This window comes from Sphaeramia orbicularis, chromosome 15, assembly GCF_902148855.1.
Source record: "Sphaeramia orbicularis chromosome 15, fSphaOr1.1, whole genome shotgun sequence".
Taxonomy (NCBI): Eukaryota; Metazoa; Chordata; class Actinopteri; order Kurtiformes; family Apogonidae; genus Sphaeramia; species Sphaeramia orbicularis.
The window spans coordinates 18654631-18675205 of NC_043971.1; the positions used below are offsets into that span (position 1 = coordinate 18654631).

Here is a 20575-nt window from a genome sequence, read left to right on the forward strand (position 1 = left end):
TGGAGATCATGTTGGGGTGATTGTGGCCCCTGAAAGAAAATGAGCTTGACAGCCCTGGGTTAAACACCGAGAATTATTAATATATATGACATGGAAATAATCTCAGATGTTTGTGTGTAATATTCCTGCAGTGTGCGCACTCTTGTACAAATTCTAATTTATTTATTTGTCTTGGTTTCTGGGTAAAAACTCAAATAAATAAATAAATAAATAATCCCACACAGTCTAATCTCAGTCTGAACCGTAAAGCTGCATTCCTCAAATACCAGCCCATTATCTGGAGCGCAGCCTTCAGTCATGTGCCCCACTTCAGGACCAGCACATGACTTTATTCTGCCTCACTGATCTTGGGAGGATCCCACAGGGAAAGGCTCACAAGACTGCCCGTGGGAGACCTTTTTTTTTTTTTTTTTTTTTTTTACAACTTTATTAACAACATTTGAGTATACAGTACAACATTTTAAACAAACATCAAGATGTCAAAAGAGAAAAAGCATTTGAACATATAAGTTTAAGAAAATAATGCCTAGATTTAAAAATACAAAGCATAAAATACAAATTATAATTTTAAAAAAAGGAAATAAGTAAATAAATAAGAAATCTGACAAATATAAGTAAATAAATGCAACAGAGAGTTCAGTCAGAATTGAAAAATTGTTTATAAATAGCCAATGTGTTAGTACTTTTTTAAAAAATTATTATATATGAATTCTAAAGATTTAATATGACACTGGTCAACAACAAATTTATTGTTTGAGTTTTTTGAGCTGATTTAGGATAATTTTGGTGTGCTGAATCCAAAAATCACATTAATTTTGCTCTATCAGGTCAGCTTTCTGAACTGTGCTACATATTGGCTTTTTAACATTTTTGCTTACATTTATGGGCATTTTCACATCATATGATAAAAAATTCTTTCATATTTCTTGCAATAAACGAGTTCTGAAGATTTTACTTTTGCCAATTTATGATTAATGTTTTTTTTTAATATTACAGGTGAATGAAATGGCTTCAACTAGAACAGGGGTGTCAAACTCAATTCAGTTCAGGGGCCACATACAGCCTAATATGATATAAAGTGGGCCGGAATCAGTAAAATAATATAAATAATAGGATAAAAACTTATAAATAATGTCAACTCTAAAGTTTTTTTTTCTGTTTTTGAGTGAAAAAAAGTCAAATTCCGTGATGAAAATGTTTACATCTACGAACTGTACTTGAACATATCATGAACAAATATGAACCTGAAAATTCTTAAGAAAAATAAGTGCAAATTTAACAATATTATGCCTTAGTTTACCATTTATACATGTGAATCACAACTTACAGATCACAGTGGATCTACAAATACACAAAACATTAAATAATAGGCAGAATATTGGTACAATTCCACATACTTCTCTTAAGAAATTTCAGGTTATTCACATTTTTTTTGTTAAAGGCTAGTCTGTAAATGTAAACATTTTTGTGTAATTTAACTTTTTTTACACAACAAAGAGAAAAATTTGTACTTTTCATGATTATTTATAGGTTATGATAGTATTTACTGGTCTGACCCACTTTAGACTGAAATGACCTAAAATGATTTTAACATCCTTGATTGTTAATATTGTCAGTGTAATTTTTGTATTTCACAAATTCATCTCAGGGGCCAGACTGGACCCTTTGGCGGGCTGGTTTTGGCCCCCGGGCCGCATGTTTGACACCTGTGGACTAGAAGATCTTGCAAAAATAAGCCTGACGTATTCTGCTACATCTGCGGTGGATACACCATTGTACCTAACAGGAATCCTGTTAGAAAATGATTTTTTTTCTCTTAAAACCTATTTTGGGTGAGAACTATATAAAAAATCAACTGATAAAGTCACAAAAATATAATCAATTTTGTGAGAAGATCAAATTTTTCAAAATGAAATTGGCAAAAAAACCTGACCTGATTGAGAAAAACAGATGTCACTTTTGGATTTAGCAGTGCAAAATGGTCCTAATTCAGTTGAAAAAACCTAGACAACTTGCAAAAAACATTTTTTTGTTACCCAGTGTAATTTTCAAATTCTAATAGGAAGATTTTAACCCTTTCATGCACAGTGGTCACTACAGTGGACAGCTATTCTACAGCTGTTCTCTTGTATATTCATGGATTTTGTTGTTCTTTTTTTTTTTTTTTTTTTTTTTTTTACACATAGCTTTATTAAAGTTTTAAGACACTACACGTCTTTTCTGACATGAATTGGTAACATTGTGTAGATCTCTCCTGAGGATAAACCCCCAGAATCACAAGCCTTCCCCACAGTTTTCACACAATTTATCAGTAAATACATGTTTCTGTGCGTCAAAAATTAAACGTGGGGTGTCCAGCTGAGTGTATATTTTTGCAACTTCATGAAAAATAGGTTCATAAGAATTTTTAATTTTTTTTTGTCATTATTACTTTTTTTATGTATTTAAAAAAATATATATATATTATTTTTATTTTATTTTTTTAAATTTATTTTTCAGAAGAAAATTTTCTATCACATTGTTTTTTTCATGCCTAAAGAGGAATAAAAACACTCAGGAAAAAATTTTGATGAAGGTTCTCATAATTCGTGCATGAAAGGGTTAAGATGTGGGTGTGTTTTAGTATATTTGTTTTTATGTATGTGAAATTTTCCAAATAATATGAATAAATTTACAATAAATTCTAGATTGTTAGTATCATGTTTAAAATAAGTAATTACATTTTGGGATGTTATATTTGTTTTATTATTACTTTTAGATATGATATAATTTTCAATTTTGGACCAAAAATTAGAAGAATGTTCACATAAAAAGAATAAGTGTAAAGTAGATTCAGATTCAGATTGACAAAAGTTACATATTTCTTCTACATCATAAAATCCACAGCCCGTGGGAGACCTGAATCCGTTTCCAGGTCTGTAGTGACTGACAGAGGCGGTGCAACCCAAACATCCTGCCGGTGGGGTCACATGACTCGGTAGTGTCGTGGATCAGCGGAAGGACGCAGTTTGACGCAGCGGCCGCGATGAAAACGACCCAAATCTGCAAGAAACACTGAAGCGAACGCACATTTGGAGGCCACGGAGACAACGAACCGGAACAGAAAACACGCAGTGAGTTACCGTGGCGTGGATAATAACCGTGTGTTTGGAGTGTGCGTAAAAATGGACACTCTGCGCGTAAAGGAAGTTAGAAGTTTCTAAGAGGAACTAACTTGGAGGGTTGCGTAAAAACGCGTAATGGATCTGGATTGGAACAGCTTTTACGCACGGAAACGTACACATTTGGAACTGGGTGGTGATTTAACCCATAAAAACCCAAACACCCACCACTGACCAACATCATCTTCATAGACTGTTTAATTCTTGTTGATCCACTCATACATAGGTGTCAAACATGCGGCTCGGGGGCCAAATCCGGCCAGCCAAAGGATCCAGTTTGGCCCGTGGGATAGATTTGTGAAATGCAGAAATTACACTGAAGATATGAACAGTCAAAGATGTTAAAATCATTTTAGGTGAGTTCAATCTAAAGTGGGTCAGACCAGTAAAATACTATCATAATAACCTATAAATAATGAAAAAAAAAAAAAACAAACAAACTATTTTTAGTAGAGGTATTGTGATCACTTTGCTATGTGTGCATGTTTGTTTGTTTGTTTGTTAGTTAGCAAGGTAACTCAAAAAGTTATGGACGGATTTTCATGAAATTTTCAGGAAATGTTGATACCAGCACAAGGAAAAAATGATTAAGTTTTGGTGGTGATGGGGGGCGGGGTCCAATCAGAAGGAGGAGTGGACTCACAGCATCAGAATGAACACAAATGAAGGGGGAAAAAATGAACAGAATGCACAAAAATGACAAAAATATAAAAATTAAATGAACACAAATGAAGGAAAAAATGAACAAAATGCACAAAAATGACAAAAATGTAAAAATTAAATGAACACAAATGAAGGAAAAATGAACAAAATGCACAAAATGACGAAAATACAAAAATAAAATGAACACAAATTAAGAATATAATGAACAAAATGCACAAAAATAAAGAAAATATAAAAATTAAATGAACAAAAATGAAAAAAAAAGAACAAAGTGCACGAAAATGAAGAAAATATAAATATTGAACAAAATTAAGAAAAATGAATATAAAAACACAATGAAGAAAAATTAAGAAAATAATGAACAAAATGTACAAAAATGAAGAAAATACAAAAATAAAATGAACACAAATGAAGGAAATAATGAACAAAATGCACAAAAATGATGAAAATATAAAATAAAATGAACACAAATGAAGAATATAATTAACAAAATGCACAAAAATGAAGAAAATCTAAAATTAAATGAACAAAAATGTAAAAAATAATGAACAAAATGCACAAAAATGATGAAAATTAAAAAAAATAAAATGAACAGAAATGAAGGAAATAATGAACAAAATGCACAAAATGACAAAAATATAAAAATTAAATGAACACAAATGAAGGAAAAAATGAACAAAATGCCCAAAATGACGAAAATACAAAAATAAAATGAACACAAATTAAGAATATAATGAACAAAATGTACAAAAATGAAGAAAATACAAAAATAAAATGAACACAAATGAAGGAAATAATGAACAAAATGCACAAAAATGATGAAAATATAAAATAAAATGAATACAAATGAAGAATATAATTAACAAAATGCACAAAAATGAAGAAAATCTAAAATTAAATGAACAAATATATAAAAAATAATGAACAAAATGCACAAAAATGATGAAAATTTAAAAAAATAAAATGAACAGAAATGAAGGAAATAATGAACAAAATGCACAAAATGACAAAAATATAAAAATTAAATGAACACAAATGAAGGAAAAAATGAACAAAATGCACAAAAATGAAGAAAATATAAATATTGAATGAAATTGAGAAAAATGAATATAAAAACACAATGAAGAAAAATGAAGAAAATAATGAACAAAATGAAGAAAAATGAAGAGAATATAAAAACAAAATGAAGAAAAATGAAGAAAATAATGAACAAAATGAAGAAAAATGAAGAAAATATAAAAACAAAATGAAGAAAAATGAAGAAAATAATGAACAAAATGAAGAAAATATAAAAACAAAATGAAGAAAAATGAAGAAAATAATGAACAAAATGTAGAAAAATGAAGAGAATATAAAAACAAAATGAAGAAAAATGAAGAAAATAATGAACAAAATGAAGAAAAATGAAGAGAATATAAAATAAAATGAAGAAAAATGAAGAAAATGAACAAAATGAAGAAAAATGAAGAGAATATAAAAACAAAATGAAGAAAAATGAAGAAACTAATGAACAAAATGAAGAAAAATGAAGAGAATATAAAAACAAAATGAAGAAAAATGAAGAAAATAATGAACAAAATGAAGAAAAATGAAGAGAATATAAAAACAAAATGAAGAAAATAATAACAAAATGAAGGGGGAGGAGGCAGGGGGTCAGATCTCTCTTGGCGGAGGTCTGCGCTCTCCGAGTGCTTTTCTTGTTTCCTCTTTGTTTCAGTGTAAACAAAATAAAATTACACAAAAATGTTCATGTTAACAGACTAGCCTTTTACAAAAAATGTGAATAACCTGAACAAATAAGAACAGCCTGAAATGTTTTAAGAGAAGTATGTGGAATTTTAATAATATTCTGCCTGTTCCTAAATGTTTTGTGTATTTGTAGATCCACTGTGATCTGTACGTTGTGATGCACATGATGTATAAATGATAGACCATGGTGCAATATTGTTAAAATAGCACTTATTTTTCTTAAGAATTTTCAGGTTGTTCATATATTTTTATGTAATGTTCAAGTATTGTTCGTAGATGCAAACATTTTCATTACGAAATGTTACTTTTTTCACTCAAAAACATAGAGAAAACTTCGAAGTTAATATTGTTTATAAGTTTTTCTCCTATTATTTTACTGGTCTGGCCCACTATATATCATATTAGGCTGTATGTGGTCCCTGAACTAAAATGAGTTTGACACCCCTGCACTAATACATGGAAATAATTGGTGTAAAATGCAGTTTATGACCCATCTGGATATTCAGAGGCTCTGTAGTGAATGTGGAAACACTGTCATCTTCTACAACATTGATTCACCAGTAAAACCCATGGAGTCATTTTTTGGAAAGATTTGGGCCATTTTCTTTTTTTTTTTTAATCAAAATTACAGTTTGATGAGAATTTTTTTCTTTTTGGATACTTTTCTCATAATAACAATTTTAACATAATCTACCTATTCATTCTTTTGGGTAAATTTCATAGACATAAAGCTAAAATGTTCAAAACATCCCCATCATTTCAATTATTTTAAATTGAACTGAAAATGTATTTTGAGTCTCCAAAACGTATCAAATTTTATTTAAAAAAAAAGTGTTTATCAGCTCTTCAGTTTTACTATAATTACCTTTGCCACTCCACATTGTTATATTTTTTACTCCTCTTTTAACTATATTTTTTATTTACTGTTGGATCTTCATCTTTATTCTCTTTATTTTATTAAGTTATTTATATTTAGTCTTTTTTGTGTAATTAATTATTTTATTTATTTATTATTGTAGTTTCTATGTCTTCTTATTAGTTTATGATTATTGTGTCTTGGAATGTCTGATGTTCTGTACATTCTTGTTATATTCACATTTTTTTTGGACGTTCTATTGCTTTTTTTGTTATTGTTTTTTTGTTTTTTGTTTTAGAAAAAGAAAAAACAGAATGTTCTATTGTTGAATGATAAATGCATTCTCCATTGGAAAAAAAAAAAGAAGTAAAATCCATGGAGTTGGATCAATGACAGTAGATGGAGACACTGGGTTTATGTTCAGTTAATGAGAGATTTTGCTGAAAAAGTAACTTTTTCTTGAGTTTTCTCTTTTTTTTGGATATAATAATCCTCAGCTTTACTCTGAGCTTTTATGAACATCTACGCAATTAATGAAATATAGGAAAATACATGATTTACACAGAAAAAAACTCAAACTAAAGAGGATAATATTACAATAAATGATGATAAATTACTTAAGAAAGGTTAAATATAGAGAAAAATAAAAATGTCCCACTGGGTCCTTATGGGTTAACATATTCTGTGTGTTGGGAATCCTGTCAACTCTGGCTCATATAAACTGATCCTGTCAGGGGCTGATGTGTGGTCTGAAACTTTGATCATGGTGATTTCTATGATGGAAGAAGCAGCCCTGAATGATTCACTGTCCTGTAATTCACTCACTTTAGACCACAGGTGTCAAACATGCAGTCCGGGGGCCAAATCCGGCCCGCCAAAGGGTCCAGTCTGGCCCGTGGGATGAATTTGTGAAATGCAAAAATGACACTGAAGATATTAATCAATCGTGTAAAAATCATTTTATTTCAGGTTCCATACGTACACATATAAACCAATTAGATCTCAGCTGGGTCAGACCAGAAAAATACTGTCATAATAACCTATAAATAATAACAACTGCAGATTTTACCTTTGTTTTAGTGTAAAAAAGTTAAATTACATGAAAATGTTTACATTAACAAATAATCCTTTTACAAAAAATGTGAATAGCCTGAAGAAATATGAACAATGTGAAATGTCTTGAGAAAAGTAAATGCAATTTTATCAATATTCTACCTGTTACTAAATGTTTTGTGTATTTGTAATAGTAATGTAAGTTGTAATGCACATGTGGAAATGATAAACTGATAAACTGAGGCAGAATATTGTTAAAATTACACTTGTTTTTCTGAAGACATTTCAAGTTGTTCACGTTATTCAGATTTTTAAGGAAACGTAGATGTAAACATTATCATAATGTAATTTTACTTTTTTCACTAGCTAAAATTACACTTATTTTTCTTAAGAAATTTCATTTTTTTCAGGTTATTCACATGTGTTTTGTTTGGATAGTTTATGAATGTAAGTATTTTCATAATTTAATGTTTGTTTGTTTTTTTGCACTAAAACAAAGACAAAATTTGGAGTTGTCATTATTTCTAGGTTATTATGTTATTATTTTACTGGTCCGGCCCACTGGAGATCATATTGGGGTGAATGTGGCCCCTGAAAGAAAATGAGTTTGACAGCCCTGTATTAGACATTAACAATCCAACAATAAATCAATAAAAACAGAGATGAAAATAAATGGAAGTGAATGTGAAACTAAAACCTTCCATATCTGCAGAAGGATGCAGGCTGCTACAGAAAGAAGTCAGCTTTAGCTTTAGCTTTTTTTTTTTTTTTTTTTTTTTTCCCTATTTCTTTTTAACTAAGCTGATTTCACAGTCCAGCATATTTTCAAAGCTTATCAGCAGAAGCTGATCCATTAGATCTCCAAAGCATCTGCTCTGTAGTGTCTGGAATCTTTATTGTGTATTATTATAGGGAGCAAATCTGACTCATTATATGAAAATCAGCCTATGAAATTGGAGCCTTATGGATATCTTATCTTTTCCTCTGGCGAATAAAGAGAAAAGTCAACTTTTTTTTTTTTTTTTTTTGAAACAGTTTTCAGTTCCAGAGGCAGTGAATATGCACAAAACTAGGACCATAAATGAGTCAGTGTGGTGGAATTCACTTCTTTTATTGGTATATTCATAAGAAAGTTTCACGTTTTGTCTTTTTTTATTTTGTTAAATAAAACGTATCTGTATTATTCCAGCAGCAGGGGTGCCGAAAAAATACTGTTATATAATGGAAAATAAACATCTCATAAAAATACGGTAGTTTTCCATAATTAAAATACAGTTTTTTGCCCTAACTTTACTTGATATTTTGCTTTTTTTTTTTTTACTTTTTAATGTTTAATAAAGAATATTTTCATGTATTAAAACAATCAAATTACCTATAAATATATTATATATAAATAATTTTCAACAAGACTAAGTTGTACAATCCACTGATTAAAAACTGTATTTGGACAGTTTATCAGTGGGGGCTTGGGGGCGGCCATGGCTCAGTTGGTAGAGTGGGTCGTCCAATAACCGAAGGGTTGGCGGTTCGAATCCCGCTCTGTCCTAGTCAGTCCGTTGTGTCCTTGGGCAAGACACTTCACCCTCCTTGCCTCCAGTGCCACCCACACTGGTGTATGAATGTTCGGTGGTGGTCGGAGGGGCCGTAGGCGCAAAATGGCAGCCACGCTTCTGTCAGTCTGCCCCAGGGCAGCTGTGGCTACAGATGTAGTTTACCACCACCAGAGGGAGAATGTGAGCGCAAATGAATAATGGATCAATAATGTAAAGCGCTTTGGGTGTCTAGAAAGGCGCTATATAAATCCAATCCATTATTATTATTATTAGTGCTTATACATGTTATACATTCACAAAAATACATTTATTCAACATTTTTGTTGTGAAACCTCCCGTAATTACACAAGATATTTGTCAATTCACAAACGAGTCTTGTTAAACTTACAGAACAAATACTTCTTTAATGGTTAATTGTCAGTAATTTTATCTCGCTTTATTTTTTTTGTTTAAACTTTAAATTAACAGTTTAATCTCACAAATAGCAAAGAAATATTTGTGAAATTATGATACATTTGCAAATGTATTTGAACTGTATTTTTCTGTGAAAAAAGAAAAATTTCTTTTAAAAAATGGAAATTTTATGGTTATTCACAGTGACAGTTTTTCCCTGTTATTTTACATTGGACATATAAAATCACAGTCTGTTTTTGTCATTTCATTGATATTTTCTTGTATCTTGAAAATACAGGAAAAATCTGTAAAATAAACAGAGAAAATTCTGTTAAATTACAGATTTTTTTACTGCGCATCCCAGCTCTTCCCTCTCAAAACATTCTGACACTAAAAACACATGATGCATGCAAATAAATAAATAAAAATACCTAAATAAATAAAATAGACACACTGAACAAACTCTTCAAAGCAGTTAATCAATAATTGTGAACACAAATAAAAATGAGTGCAATCTCTATGTTTTTATACATTATTTTTTCTTCAAGTCCATATTTCCAGTTGTGAAACCTGATATTAACGATCGAAAATGTCCTATCAGTGCAGAATAATCACACTAAACCGGATTTTAACCCTTTCATGCATGAATTATGAGAGCCTTCAAGATCAAGATTTTTTTTCCTGAGTGTTTTCATTCCTCTTCAGGCATTAAAAAAATAATGTGATTGAATTTTTTTTTTTTTATTAATCTATTTTTCATGGGGTTGCAAAAATGTCCATTCAGCTGGACATCATGCATTTAATTTCTGAAGCAAAGAAACATGTTGCTAGCATGTTCTTTTGTTGGAAGCTTCAAGAATAAGTCTGGATTTGTCTCGGTCTCATTTTTATAAATTTATTTTGACTTAATCTGATCACAAGCAAAGCATTACTTACTACGAAGGATCCACTCCAAGGAGGAAATGTGTGCTGACCACGATGTTACAACCAACCCATACTATCCTTAAAACTTACTAAGTGAAACAAAGGAATCCTGTCTTAAAACGTGAACTACTGACTAATATGAGATTAAACTTAAGACTTTAACTATCTAAATTAAAACAATATTTCAATGTATTTACTGATATACTGTTTGAAATCTATGAAATAAAAATATTTTCAGTGCTGCTAAGCTGATGTTTTCTCACATTCTAACATATACTAATACTAGTCATTACTCACTCCATGGAGATAATATGCAAAAAACAAAACAAAACAAAAAAAACACCCTTTTTGTTTTTAAAAAAAACCCTATAAATTACAGTCTAATAGCAATTACAAGCAGTTGATTTACACTCAAACATGTTAGTGCAGATCAGGTTTATCAAGAACAGTAAAGTGACAGTAATGGTATAAATGTGAGTGTATGGGATGATGCATAAGTGTCCACTCTGTCGGCTGATATGGAACTAAAACAACAAAACCCATGAATATACAAGAGAACAGCTGGACAAGAACTGTCCACTGGAGTGACCACTATGCATGAAAGGGTTAACTATAAACTCAACAGTATGTTATGATCAGTGTGTTTGTGAAAATAATAATAATAATAATAATAATAATAATAATAATAATAATAATAATAATAATAATAATAATACATTTTATTTATAAGCACCTTTCAGGACACTCAAGGACACTGTACACCAGAGGATAAAACAGACAATGCATAAATTACAAAGAAGTAAACAAATAGATGAAAGAGTAATTACAATACATCGAAATGAAAATATGAAATAAAACTTATGGTGGAGATGTTGCATTCAAGGTAGAGGAAGGGTTACTAAGCTATTTTTCCAGTTTCTATGGTTACCTGAGCTAAAAAGAATCTTTCAGGAGGTTCTTTTGATCCGATTTGATCAGTTTAAGCTCTCGTTTTACCGTTCCTCTCTGATACCGGAGGTTAAACATCCTCCTCATGCCTCACCTGTGTGATTTGTAACATTCCAGATGTCTCTGCTTCACTAAATTCCTCCCCCGACTCTGATATATTGTTATTTTTTGCTCTTCACTCAGATGTAACCTTGTCTTTACAGTATTATTCATGTGGAGAAGCTGGAGTGAACAGGACACCTGAGCAGAGTGGGACAGAGTCCATCTGTGGTCCAGATGAAGTGTTTGCTGATCGCCAGTGAGAGCGCTGAGGTTCTGTTCAACTGGACCGACCCGGAGTTTCAGCAGAAGATCCAGGAACAGTATGGGGCGTCCCAGGAGGAAGGTCAGAGGGTAAGAAGGAGGAAAATAGGATGAACTTCAATCTACATCTTCTTTATCATCAGCAGGACTCTAATTTACAAAAAAATGTAATGTTTTATATCATTTGATTTTTATTTTATTTTATTTTTTTAATTATTATATCAAATATGTTGTATTTTTATTCTTTCTTTCTCTTTTGTGTATTGTTTATTTCTGGGGAGGAATTTATAGAAGTTTTTTTGGCTTCTATCCTCTGCTGCACAGTGGTGTTACTTGTATAATGATTTCTTTTCATTTTATTTTTCTTGTTGTTTGTGATGTGCAAATAAATAAATATTAAATACTAAACACATACTGGAAATGTACAGTTTAGCTCACTTTTTGCAGTTAAGGGATAAGATAAGATAAGATAAGATAAGATAAGATAAGATAAGATAAGATAAGATAAGATAAGATAACATTGGATAAGATAAAATAAGATAAGATAAGATAGGATAAGATAAGATAAGATAGCATAAGATTGGATAAGATAAAATAAGATAAGATAGGATAAGATAGCATAAGATAAGATAAGGTAAGATAGGATAAGATTTAATAAGATAAGATAGCATAAGATAAGATAGTATAAGACTAGAAGCACTCGGAGAGCGCAGACCTCCGCCAAGGCTGATCCATGGGCCCCCCCACCCCCGATCACCACCAAAATTTAATCATTTCTTCCTTATCCCATTTCCAACAAACCCTGAAAATTTCATCCAAATCTGTCCATAACTTTTTGAGTTATGTTGCACACTAACGGACAGACAAACAAACAGACAAACAAACAAACCCTGGCAAAAACATAACCTCCTTGGCGGAGGTAATAAGATAGGATAGGATAGGATAAGATAAGTTAGCATAAGATAAGATAGAATAGGATAGCATAAGATAGGTATAAGATAAGATAGGATAAGATAAGATAGGATAGCATAGCATAAGATAGGATAAGATAGGATAAGACTTTACTTATCCCACTGTGTGGACATGTGGACATGTGCATGTAAACAGTCTCAGTGTTCTGTGTGAATCTCCAGCTTCCAGCCTTTGAGGACAGCATCAGCACTTTATTTGCTCCCATCATCATCTCGTGCATCACCATGGTGGACCGGCTGGGCGACAGCTACGCCTCCTTCACCACAGAAAACAACCACATCTATGTCCTACACCAGGTAGATACCACCGTCCAAAACATAACCCCATCCCCAGAACAGTGTTTTTAGAAGGCTGTGCAACACAACCAATGAAAAACTGTTCACTCTAACGTTTATGCAACTGTTCTGCACGTCTCACTCTTTACAGCAAATATTTAATCATTTCAGTGATATTTGTAGTTCTTCCACATGAATGCAGGCAGGAAATTTGCTTGAAGGCAACACAAACAGACAAGAAGGAGGGTGACTGTGTCACAGAATGGGTTTATTCTGAAGAGATGAAGGACTACGGCCAAGACGAAAGGAGCAGCTTGACATAAAAAAATAAAATCCACATAATATAGTAAATCCCAATCAAAACAGTAGCAGACAATGACACAATAAAAGTCTCACCCATTTACACTGCATAATTAACACAGGAGCTCAGAGCATTTCACCAAAAGGTAACTCAGTTTAGTCACTTATATTCACATTATATCATTTCATTTTAACGCAATAGCAGTAAATAATGTTAAATGTTACTGTTATTTTAGTATAAGGGGTAAGGCACTATTGACAGGAGACTAAATGAAATGGACAGAAGTAGGGAATACATTTAAGATTTCTCTGAATATGAACCTCACTGGAAATGTTTCATACAATGTCCATAAAAAAGTCAATAAATTCCCAAACATAATTTCATTTTATTGTGGAAATCCCACCAAATGTGGGTTTTTAATTTTTTTTTAAATTTTTTTTAAAAGTTTATTTATAGAACTTTTCAACATTTATAGAACTTTACATTTCACAAGTATGACATTTAGAATTTCAAGCAATGTATTCATAATACAAAGACTGACGTTAGACATGATAAACAAACAGAACCCAAGGGAAACAAAAACAAAAAACAAAAAAAAAAGGCAGTACAAACAAGACACATAAAAAGACAGTCAAGACAGTGCATTCTGGTACTGTTAAAGGAGGTAAATAAATGAATGAATAAATAAAGCAGGTCAATAACAATATACCAAATGTAGGTTTTATACCAACGACCATTAATCTCATTTAGCAACTACCCAAGAAGAGCAAAAACTCATATTTTAGCTTTATATAAATAGCCACATTAGTATTTTGTGACTTGCTTAAAGAAAATTTTGATTCCAAGTAACATGCAAATGATACTGAATTATAAGTCTGTACTTGTATTTGTTGAGTATATAATTAAAAATGGAAGAAACAGACCTTTATGTTGAGGAAAAATGTATTTGTTTTTCTTTGTTTTCTTCAATTTCTTGTTCATTTTAATGCCTGCTACAACTAAACGTACATTTGTTTTGACAAATATAATGATAAAAACAAAAATAGCTCATAAGAGTTAATTTCAGAGCTGATATCTATCCATTTTCCATGGTTTTCTTGATAATAACCAAAACCACTTCAGTTCTTACATCAATATCTATGACATTGTACTGACAAAAACAGTGCTTTTAGGCATTCCATGTTTTCTTTTCTGTCTGTTTTAGTCACATGATACACACAAGAGTTAGTACTGGATTGCATAATTATTGTTTCTGATGACTTTTGATGGTCTAATAATTTTTTCTGCAACTGTAGAAGAGGTGGTGTTGGCCCCAAATTATTAATCAAAAACATACACTGCAAAAATCTAAATCTTACCTCGTGTATTTTTCTCATTTCTTGTCAAAATATCTCATCCCACTTAAAACAAGACATAATCACCTAAAGAGTAACTTTTCAGTGAGATATAAGAACTTATTTTTAGACAATAGATCTTGAAAATCTTATTTTAAGAAATCATACCATGATATTTTTCATTTGTTCCATTGACAGATTTTTTTGCTTAATTCAAAATCTAGAGCTGCATATTTCAATATTTCAATATCTATGACTTTGTACTGCCAAAAACAGTGCTTTTAGGCATTCCATGTTTTCTTTTCTGTCTGTTTTAGTCATATGATACACACAGGAGTTAGTACTTGATTGCATAACCATTTTTTTCTATGACTTTTGATGGTCTAATAATTTTTTCCGTGACTGTATAAAATATGCATTCAAGATGTAACACAGCACTGCAAAAAATCAAAATCTTAGCAAATGTGTTTTTCTCATTTCTTTCTTATTTCAAGAAATCTTACCAAGAAAATTTTGACTTGTTTCATTGACAGATTTCTCTGCTTGAATTAAGCCAAAAAAAATCTGCCAATGGAACGAGTGAAAATTATCTTGGTAAGATTTCTTGAAATAAGATTTTCAAGATCTATTGTCTAAAAATAAGTTCTTATATCTCACTGAAAAGTTACTCTTTAGGTGATTATGTCTTATTTTAAGTGGGATGAGATATTTTGACTAGAAATGAGAAAAGTACATTTGGTAAGATTTTGATTTTTTTTCCAGTGAGATCACACATTATTGATGATTTATGAGTCATATTTACTGACATACTCTCAGAATTTTAATATCTTAGCCCTGTTTTAAACTGCTGTAGTGTACAAATCAGACTTGTGCCTCCTTGATCTACTTTCTCGGTGCCGGTACAGACATAAGTGCCATCCTTTCTTCCAGTGAAGTGGCGTGCTCATCATGTGAGTCTCATTAAAGCATGAGACCAAGCTTTGTCTTCACGTAGCGCATGATGATGTTTCCAGAGTTCAGATTCTTGACATATTTCATATCTGCTCTGGTTCAACAACAGAATTTAACCTCTTTATTTCCTATCGTAATACCATTCTTTTTTTTCTTTTTTTTGATACTCACATTTTTATTGAGGTTTTTCACATTTTAACAAAAAGATACATATTCAAATTCATATTCAGTGTCTTGCCTCTTTTGTTTGCTGACGACACGTTTGGTTATATCACATGAAAATTTCAATACACTGATTAGAGAAGAAGAAGAAGAAGAACTATCATCTATTTCTAGATGGTTTCAGATGAATAAACTCGCTCTCTCAATACCCAAAAAATCAAATTTTATCATATTTTGTAACAAAAATAAAAAGTATAACAAGGAAAACAACAAAATATTCATAGTTAACTTTGAAATAACCCAGGTTTCTTACATTCAATTTTTAGGTGTTATTGTAGATGAAAAATTGAGTTGGAAATACCATATTGATCTTCTCTGTAAAAAAATCATGAAGTCAAGTGGCATTTTGAACAAAGTCTGTTCATTGATAAATCATTCCTGTTTCTTGACTTTTTATTATTGCTTAATTTATCCTTACATTATTTATTGCAATACTGTTTGGGTGGCAACCTGTCCCACGTATCTCAATAAGATCCTCCTAATTTAAAAGACATTTTTAAGAATGATCAGCTTTTCTAAGAGACTCGACTCATCTGCTCCTCTTTTCAAAAAATTCAATCTTCTCTCAGTTTTTGATGTGAACGTTTACCAGACCTGTGTTTTCGTGTACAAATATGTTCACTTAACTCATATTCTTCCCAAAGTTTTTCAGAATTTTTTTGTGGTCTTCTGTTATTCACATCTATTCGACACAAATTTTATCTTCCGTACTGCCGAACTTCAGTCTGTCAGTATTCTCTGAAATATCGTGGGCCAAATCTGTGGACTGATCTAAGACCTGAACTTCAATCATCTACTTTATCATTGTTTAAAAAGCATCTGAAAAGGACTTTAATTCATGAAAAAATGTATCATTTAATTTGTATTTGATGATTTGTAGTGTGATTTACATTTTTATTGTTTTTATTTTAGTTTATTAATTGAGTTATATTGCATTTTTAATTCTTTTTTTTTTCTTTTTTCTTGCATATTGTTCATTTTGGGGAGGTATTCATACAAGCCTTTATTGGCTTCTAACCTCTCCTGCAAAATTTTGTTACTTGTTTGAATGTTGTTGATTTTTTTTTCTTTTGCTGTTTTATTTGTGCCAATAAATAAATCAAATAAATCAAATTGCATATACCATTGTAGAGTTAGAGAAATAAAACAGATGTGTTAAGTAAAAAAACGAAAACAGAAGAAACTAGAAGCACTCGGAGAGCGCAGACCTCCGCCAAGGCTGATCAGTGGCCCCCCCCATGGGCCCCCCCACCCCCGATCACCACCAAAATTTAATCATTTCTTCCTTATCCCATTTCCAACAAACCCTGAAAATTTCATCCAAATCTGTCCATAACTTTTTGAGTTATTTTGCACACTAACGGACAGACAAACAAACAAACAGACAAACAAACAAACAAACAAACCCTGGCAAAAACATAACCTCCTTGGCGGAGGTAATCAGATCCAAATCTAAAAGACTTCTCTGCACCACCTCATGTTGTGTTTAACCTCCTAAGACCCAGCTATTGGTTTTCTGTCCACATTTGTGGACAAGAGTTTCACAACTTTATACAAAAAAAAAAAAAAACAGAAAAGAAAACTGTCCACCACAAAGCACATTCCATAACTAGAAGCACTCGGAGAGCGCAGACCTCCGCCAAGGCTGATCAGTGGTCCCCCCCGTGGGCCCCCCCACCCCCGATCACCACCAAAATTTAATCATTTCTTCCTTATCCCATTTCCAACAAACCCTGAAAATTTCATCCAAATCTGTCCATAACTTTTTGAGTTATGTTGCACACTAACGGACAGACAAACAAACAAACCCTGGCAAAAACATAACCTCCTTGGCGGAGGTAATAACAGTCATGGTTACAGATATCTATCATCAAAATAAGGTTCATACATTCGAGTCTGTCAATCCTTAAGCATCATTCACTGTGTCATACTGTGTCCATTTCTCCCATTTAGTCACAAAGATCATTCTAAGTCTATTTGGTGTCTATTTCAGTTTGACGAGTGTCTCTACATCGCTGTGAACGGAGACGGTGAGGAAGGTGAAGATGATCTGAGGAGGAAGATCTACGTGATGAAGAAGATGATTGAGGTGCTGTTCGGTATGGTCACCCTCAGCAGTAACCTCCTCAGACGAGAGTAAGGCCTGTTTGTTGACCCCTCTCAATACTGGATCCTTTTAATGATGCAGATGTGTAAGTTGTATATTTTTGTCATCAGACTACGTCCTCAAGACACAGAACAAAGAGCGAGGCTGTGGAAACATCTTCAGAGTCTGCTGGAAACCTACAGCCACATCCGAGAGAACGACCAGAGCTTCTTAGTCGAGGTGCAGTTTATCAGCAACTAGGGCTGGGCAAGTTAACGCACTATTACTGCATTAACGCATTCATTAAATAACACCGACAATTTTTTTTCTCTCACGTTAATGCCGTTGTATTCTAACTCCTATTCTTCTGCCTCTGCTTGTGTGTGTGTAGCGATTAGCTCGGCAGATAGACAACAGGTTTCCCAAGAAAAGCCGGACGCTGAAAACTTCTGTCCAAATCTTTTACTTGAGACTCACTGTAAAACTGCAACATACATACAAAATATGTCTCAGTTCTGTCCATTGCCTTAGTACATTTACATGGCATTATAGATTTAAATGAATGGGAAAAAGATCGCTAGCTTGATGCTAACTTGAATGGGAAAATCCATAGATACTCTAACGATTAGCATTTACAAATTAACTAAAGAAAGATTACGACGTCTTTTTGTCCAGCAACAAAGGTTCACATCAGAGATATTTTATACTATTCATTCTTATAACTGAACATAAAATACTCACAGGCAAACGTTTTTGGGGCCATACAAACAGAGTGAAAGAAACGTGTCTGTTAGTTCCTTCTTATGTCCGAATTGGCCACGGTAACACTGCAAGGACAAAACATACGTTAGTGCAATTTATTCCGACCACTTCAGGGCCCCCTTTGCTTGCTTTGAACAACTGAACATCACATATTATTGGGCTTATTAGTATTAGTACTTATTAGTGGGCTTAAGACTCCTGTCAATCACTCACAACTGGAAGTAAACTGGTGTGGACATAAACATGGAGAAAAGTACCGGTGTTTTCCATGGACATTTTCATTTTAAGTGTCTTCAGATGGTGAGGCTGAGAAGGACAAAGTTGTTTGTAAACACTGCAATGTGGAATTATTTTTATCACCAGAGTACTTCGAGTCTGAAATATCACTTAAAGGCAATACACGCTGTTGATGCTGCCCCCCCCATATAATTTTGCAATTAATCGTGATTAATCACAGAAATCTACGCGATTAATTGCAATTAAAATTTTTAATCGCTGCCCAGCATTATCAGTAACACTACACTTTGTTTTAAAGAGGGTTCTACACTACAAACAAAAAGTTAAGGATATTTTTTTTTGTCTTTTTTTTGTCATTTCTGCCATTTGTGAATAAAACTACACCTGGTCATTAAAAAAAAGTTTTTCAATTCACACACAAAAAAGTAAAAAGTGCTGTGCAAGAATCCCAACTGAAAAAAATAGCCCAAAAATTTAAAAATATCCTTAACTTTTTGTTTGCAGTGTATGTAGTAATGATGTAACAAACTCTCAAAAAGCCACGTACCAGATTACATTTAAGACTTCAAAAAACACCAATGAATTAACGGTATGTATCCACAGACTGTATTGCTCACTGAATTATGTATAAAGCTCATTGTTAACACACATCTGTATTATGGTATGGTCAAGCTAAACTCTCAATCTAAAGCTGGTTAAAATAACACTGTGTCTTATAATCTTCACGTGCTGCATCAGCTGATAGTTTACATCAGGGGTCTCAAACGTGCGGCCCGGGGGCCAAATGCGGCCCGCCAAAGGTTCCAATCCGGTCCATGGGATGAATTTGTAAAGTCAAAAATTCCACGGTCTTGAATTGAATTAAGCAAAAAAATTTAGCTTGAATTAAGGAAAAAAAATAGAATTAAGCAAAAAAATCTTCAATTAAGTAAAAAAAAAAAAATCTTAAATTTAGCAAAAAATCTTGAACTAAGCAAAAAATCTTGAATTAACAATTTAAAATTTTTGTCTTTGTTTTAGCGCAAAAAATAACATTAAATTATGAAAATATTTACATGTACAAACTATCCTGTAACAATAAAATGTGAATAACCTGAACAAATATGAACAACCTGAAATGTCTAAAGAAAATTCAGCACAGTTTTAACTATTTCCTCCATTTTACTCAGTGTTTAGTGTCTTTGTAGATCCAATCCATAATGCACATGTAGAAATGATAAGTTGAAGCAGAATATTGTTAAAATTGCACGTATTTTTCTTGAGAAATTTCATTTTTTTTCAGGTTATTTACATCTTTTTTGTTTGGGTAGTTTTTAAAAGTAAGTATTTTCATAATTTAATGTTTTTTTGTTCTTTAAACTAAAACAAAGACAAAAATTTGGAGTTGTCATTATTTATGTTATTATGTTATTATTTTATTGGTCTGGCCCTCTGGAGGTCAAATAGGGCTGAATGTGGCCCCCGGAAGAAAATGAGTTTGTGACCCCTGGTTTACATTACAGTTGTGTTAGCTTAGCTTTGTGTTTAGACAGAAAACACAGTAAAACCACAACTCACCTCTGTTTTCTATAGGTTTGTGTTGTCAATAGCTGCACTAAACATCTGTTTGGAATCATCTAAACAAGGTCAGAACTGTCACAGTTTAGTCTGAACTGCAGATCAACAAATGACAACATAGCAAAGATAAAAACATCACAATAACAAGTGGTGCCAGGCACAACAAACCCCGCCCCTCGCACGTATTGTAGCATATTTTGGCATCGATCCAGCTGATGTCATCATGTCTATGCATGTGCTGATGTCAACATATCAACTGCCTCTATATATGTGCC

General features: G+C 32.2%; 1 protein-coding gene across 2 annotated transcripts in view; it reads left to right on the top strand.

Annotated features, from left to right (window-relative positions):
* Positions 1 to 2943: 2943 nt before the first annotated feature.
* Positions 2944 to 20575, top strand: part of hps1 (HPS1 biogenesis of lysosomal organelles complex 3 subunit 1) — a 40786-nt gene continuing 23154 nt past the window's right edge. The window contains exons 1-5 of one of the 2 annotated variants that reach the window (XM_030156784.1): positions 2944 to 3113; positions 11484 to 11693; positions 12737 to 12871; positions 17652 to 17794; positions 17876 to 17984. In XM_030156784.1, coding sequence (XP_030012644.1) covers positions 11577 to 11693; positions 12737 to 12871; positions 17652 to 17794; positions 17876 to 17984 — 504 coding nt within the window. In that variant the 5' untranslated portion in view covers positions 2944 to 3113; positions 11484 to 11576. The remainder of the gene's footprint in view (positions 3114 to 11483; positions 11694 to 12736; positions 12872 to 17651; positions 17795 to 17875; positions 17985 to 20575) is intronic. The other variant, XM_030156783.1, reaches the window with a different exon arrangement.